Source organism: Atta colombica, unplaced genomic scaffold, assembly GCF_001594045.1.
Source record: "Atta colombica isolate Treedump-2 unplaced genomic scaffold, Acol1.0 scaffold9, whole genome shotgun sequence".
Lineage (NCBI taxonomy): Eukaryota > Metazoa > Arthropoda > Insecta > Hymenoptera > Formicidae > Atta > Atta colombica.
In genome coordinates this window covers 1,940,637-1,945,813 of record NW_017259583.1, presented here as the reverse complement: position 1 = coordinate 1,945,813, position 5,177 = coordinate 1,940,637, and the positions used below count along the sequence as shown (strand labels likewise).

The following is a 5,177-nucleotide window of genomic DNA, read 5'->3' as shown; positions in this document are numbered from 1 at the left end:
ATAAAATATATATTGATTAATTCTTTTTCTGCATTCTTTTTATTTATATCACAAATTATATTCAATAATAAAAGAATTTTATTTTTAATAATATAATGCATTAAAACTATTTTTAATATAATGCAACAAACAAAATACATTGCGCTGCAACATTGCTATGACTTATGACATTAGCGCAATCTTGCGGACATTTTTATGATGCTATGACATTGGAACAATGTTGCAGATACATTGCGCAATCTATTTGCAATATTACAACATTGTAATGATATATTTGCAAGCTTTCTGTGTTTAAGATTTCAACCTATCAAAAACCGATCCTATATATCTGCTAAGTTGAAATCTTAATATTTGTTCCTGTTCCTAATATTTATTCTGTGCGCAGGTCCTTATATTACACATTATTGAAATATTACATTGAATACTACAATATTGCTGCAATATTTCGTGCTGTAGAGAAAGTTATACTTATAATTAATTATAAATTTCTAGCTTGGTGTGACAAGATCGAAAATAATGATAAATGTGGAAAATTATATCGTATATTAATTAATTTAATAATTAATCCAAATCCGATTTACAAATCTATTTTACAAATGTTACTTTTAATGAACATTATTAAATAATATTAAAATATTATATAGTGAAATGTTAATTATTGATACTAAATGAAGTATAATGTAATTAAGTAAATATATAATGAATTATTTAATATCAATAATAAATAATTTATTATATACTTGATATAATATATGTGTTAAATTTTTGCCATGTTTTTATACATGTGAACTTTTACTCATCATCAGCCGATACATAAATATGTATGCTCGTTTGTAGTTATAATAATCTTTCATCTAAGTATATGCATAATTATTACGCAGGTCGTAATAAATGCTCGTGTAAGTGTTTTGCAATGTAGGATATGCATATATATATATATACCCTGCAGCTGGTCTTTCTTCTATAATTATTATTATTTTTGCAGATAGACAATAGTAGAAAACGATATATTACGTAGTTGCAGTTTTCCGATGCGTGGACTATAAACCAAGAATTATATAGAATTATATAGAATCGAAGAAATGTTCGAAATGTATATATAATTATAATTACAGTATGATAAATTTTCATTGTGGCAAAAAGACAGCATGATTTGGAGATCCAGAAATTTTACGCGCCATTAAGAATCTGATGTTAAAAAGTCATAATAAATATGTTAGATAATAAAGATGTCTTGAAGAAAAAATGCGCAGATATCTTTGAAATTTCCCAGAAATCATTTTCCCCACATTGGCAAACTAATTTGCATTCTGGAAACTTCGAATCCTCGATTGCGTAACGATACACGCAATCAGCGTGTGACCCACTAATGTCTTTGAGCATTTCAATTAGTCCATCTAATATATTGTTCATTGTCAGGTACATCCAATCTATATTAAGAGTGTGATTCACAACGCAAATGAATGTAGGTACATAATAGAGTTATAGAAGTCCGTGCTTACATTTTACAAACGAGAGAAAAAATATAAAGATTTATTTATTAACGGCATAATTATATTAATAATAAATTTATCAATTTTTACGCAAACATGTGTCGTGTGTCTAACGTAATACAACTTTTTATTTTATAAAATAATAGTTTTACTACAATAAATATTGTAACTGATGTCTTCCATTTAGTGACACAAGTCAACACAATCGTTTTATCTTTCTTTGCATTCCCTGAATCTAACAATGATAAAACGATACTTGTGTCGTCTTCTGTCATTAAATAGAAGGCACCCATTATAACTAAAACAATATAGTCATTACATAATTTTTAATTTTTTAAAAGTTATTACAAATAAAAATAGAAAAAGTACATTGTTCAACTCATCCTCAGCTAAGTTTGTTAAACAACTTCCTAAGAATGCATATCATTTGAATAAATGCGGTTAAATGCAAAAAGGATGCATAAAAAAAAATTTTTTACATAAAAAAGTAAATAATGATATTTCATATATATTTGTATCTTCATTAATTTGTTGACAAACAGCGGAGTTTCTAACTATCCCCTAATAGAGAGAAAAGTAAAAAAAAACGTTGATTAAATAGTACTTAAGGAAGATTTATTTTACAAGAAGGATTAAATCTATTACTAACTCTTTACACGAATACACATACACACATATGTATTTTATTATCTTCCTTATTTTTTTTTTCAATAAACTTTCTATCGCTATTTTATTAACAGCATATATCTTGATTTAATCGTCAAGATAGTCATCATTATGTATGGTTTTTCATAGAAAATAAAAATCTCTCAGGGACTATTAAAAATGCAATTTTCAAGCTTTCAAAAATAAGGATAGTTTCTCCAAAAATAAGGATAGTTGACAAGCGGTCGTTCTAAAAAATCGCTGTTTCATTTGGCGATTGTTCCTGATCGGACATCTCACACACGGAAACACGTCCTTTTACGCCATCAGAACGCGGAGAGGACGCAGCGGTATAAAACGATGCGTTCATCAGTTCGCGCAATCATACGTCGAGCAGTGTACGGCAAGCAGTGGACTACGATTCAAAACGACAGGTTCGTAATATGTTCGTGTCTGTTGTTTTCGCGTAAGGAGACACGTAGGCGATAGTGGCGTGTCTTTTTACGCGCGATGACGCATACGGCGCGATCGAAAATTCACGGCCGGCTTTCGCGAAAATTCCATGAGGAAGTCCTGCGAAAGAAATATTTCATTTAACACAGAACTAATTATAATTCTTATAACATTTCTGCTGTTATTACATTCATTAATAGCTTGTAATTGTGCGTTTGTAGATCTACTACATGAACGAATCGATAATTCAACTAAGAATCTTTAAAGGTTTGTTCGCGTCGCATGCTCTTGAGGAGATCCTAAAGCTTCCTGTTTTACCGATTAAATCATGTAATTTTTGTATAACAAATATTTTTTTCTCTTTTACCGATTCGAAAATCCTTTTCCAGGATTAAAGTAATACGTGTTTGGGAAGTGAAGTCTATGCCTAGAACGATCAAAAATTTCAAAATTGATATATTTTTTATCATTTCTTAGTGAAACAGCGTTTCAGCTGTCAAATCGTGACAACATTTGCTTGAAATGAATACTTTGCAACCCGTACGTACGAAATAGTGGTTTCCAGACACGTAGTTTATACGAACAAATAACGTTGTTATTAGTTCTTAAAATTAGATTTAGACGCTTTATTGCGACGAATTTGTTATACGAAAATTGACACGAATGTGTGATTGCGTGTATCATAGATTGCGTGAGATATTGATGTGGTAGCATATAAAAACATGTCGATGTGCGGCGCGCGGCGCGACCTCTGGTGACTTCATCGGAGTTCGAGTTTGCTCTAAAATGATCCTACTATAATATTTACTCACTCTAACGCGCTTGAAGTGAGTAGGAGCTGTAGCAGAAGTATATTGGAGCATGCTGGAGTACACGACGCGAACAAACCATCAGTAAAGATTATCAATTCTTTTATTATTTACACATATAACAAGTGTCTCTTTTATTTAATAAAAAATTAATGTTATATTTTTACTTTATAATAAATAATTATCATAAATAATGTATGCATAATAAGATAAAAAAGCGTCGAATGTTTTCCGGTTTGGAATTATTTTACAGAATTATTTTGTCATGCAAAATTTTTTATTTTCCAGAGATTATTAAATCTAAACAAGCAATTATGTTGCCAATGTTGAATGTAGTCATACTCATCACTTCAATTGTGGTTTTTCCAAATATCGATCCTGTAATTTCTTCCTCTCCGGTTTTTCAAAAGAATTGTACAACCAATACGGAGTGCGAACCAAATTCTTGCTGCTTATTAGGTTTGTCTCTCTTTTTTTTTGTTTATATTAAAATTTAAGTGCCCTGAAAAAAGTGCCTCTTTGCAAAAAAATATTTTTTAGATTAATGCGTGCGTGCGTGCGTGCGCGCATTACATAAATTCTGAAAATGGACAAATCAGAATTTTCTGGTTGAATCTATTATAATTCTAATTAAGATAATCAGAATTTTGATTAATTTAATCAGAATCTTCTGGTTTATTCATTTTCAACCAGAAATTTTTCGTGATATAAAATTCCTTCTTGTAATATTAATATATTCATATATGTATATAGTAATATTTAAAACATTCTAACAACAAAGGAACATAAATATATTAAATATATATTTCCGGTTAAGAAGTACATTTCGAACTCTTAACAGGTGCATTGAATATTATTGATTCCTTTTAGGGCCTATGAGGTACTCAATACCAACTTGCATGCCATTCCGGCAGAAAGGTGAACTATGTCGAGTAAACGCTGAAACTATTACGACCAATTTGACTTACCCGAACACTTTGGAAATCAAAGTTAAAGATATTCATTACATCCTGTGTCCTTGCGCTGACAGATTATCCTGTAATCCAAAACGCGGCATCTGCAAGTAGAATTTTCTTCAATCAAAATGGACTGGAAACATCATAATCATCATGATTATACGGGGCCAAATATTTTTAGGAAACAAATAATATTGAGGAAATATTTTCAATTGTATGTTGACAGTAGTAGAAAATATTTACAAGAAATTAAAACTTAAATTAAAGTATTGTTAATCATTATTCTATTTGTTATATTATTGTATTATTTTATTTTGTTATTATATTTTTACCTTTTTAAATTATTATTTAGATTAAAAATGCTAATCATATATAAATTGAAATAAAAACAGAGTTTCATATGCTTAATTAATATTAATTTATAAACAAATTGCATACGATATTTTTAAAAACTTATATATTAAACACGTACTATATAATTTTATAACAAATTAAAAAAAATTGTTATATTAGAACAATCTGGGACAAAATTAATTATTATCTTCAATTTGTAAAAAAAAGTCTTTTATTTCAAGGAAATTAACAATCTAATTTGTAAAAAAAATTAGAAATAACATTAAGCTCCTTAATGTAAAAAAAAAATGCAAAAATTGTTTAAATTAAGTACAATTATATTTCGCAGTCATGCATCTGATGATTGTTGATTTAAGTATTATTAAAAAATTTAACAACAAACAATATTTATTTTTTATTATTATAAATAAATAAATAAATAAATATCTTTTTATATATATGTAAAATATTATTTTTTAAGAAAAATA

General features: G+C 28.2%; 1 protein-coding gene across 1 annotated transcript; it reads left to right on the top strand.

Moving 5' to 3' along the window:
• The first annotated feature begins 2,499 nt into the window (after nt 1-2,499).
• On the top strand, nt 2,500-4,638 carry LOC108693436 (astakine-like). The gene is made up of 3 exons (XM_018202378.1): nt 2,500-2,572; nt 3,689-3,859; nt 4,271-4,638. Exons 2-3 carry the CDS (start codon nt 3,715-3,717, stop codon nt 4,465-4,467), a joined length of 342 nt encoding a protein of 113 aa, XP_018057867.1. The 5' UTR covers nt 2,500-2,572; nt 3,689-3,714; the 3' UTR covers nt 4,468-4,638.
• Nucleotides 4,639-5,177: the final 539 nt, after the last annotated feature.

Coding starts and splice junctions, on each gene's coding strand:
- LOC108693436 (XM_018202378.1), top strand. CDS start 3,715: ATGTTGCCAATGTTGAATGTAGTCATACTCATCACTTCAATTGTGGTT. Junction 3,860..4,270: donor AAATTCTTGCTGCTTATTAG/GTTTGTCTCTCT, acceptor GATTCCTTTTAG/GGCCTATGAGGTACTCAATA.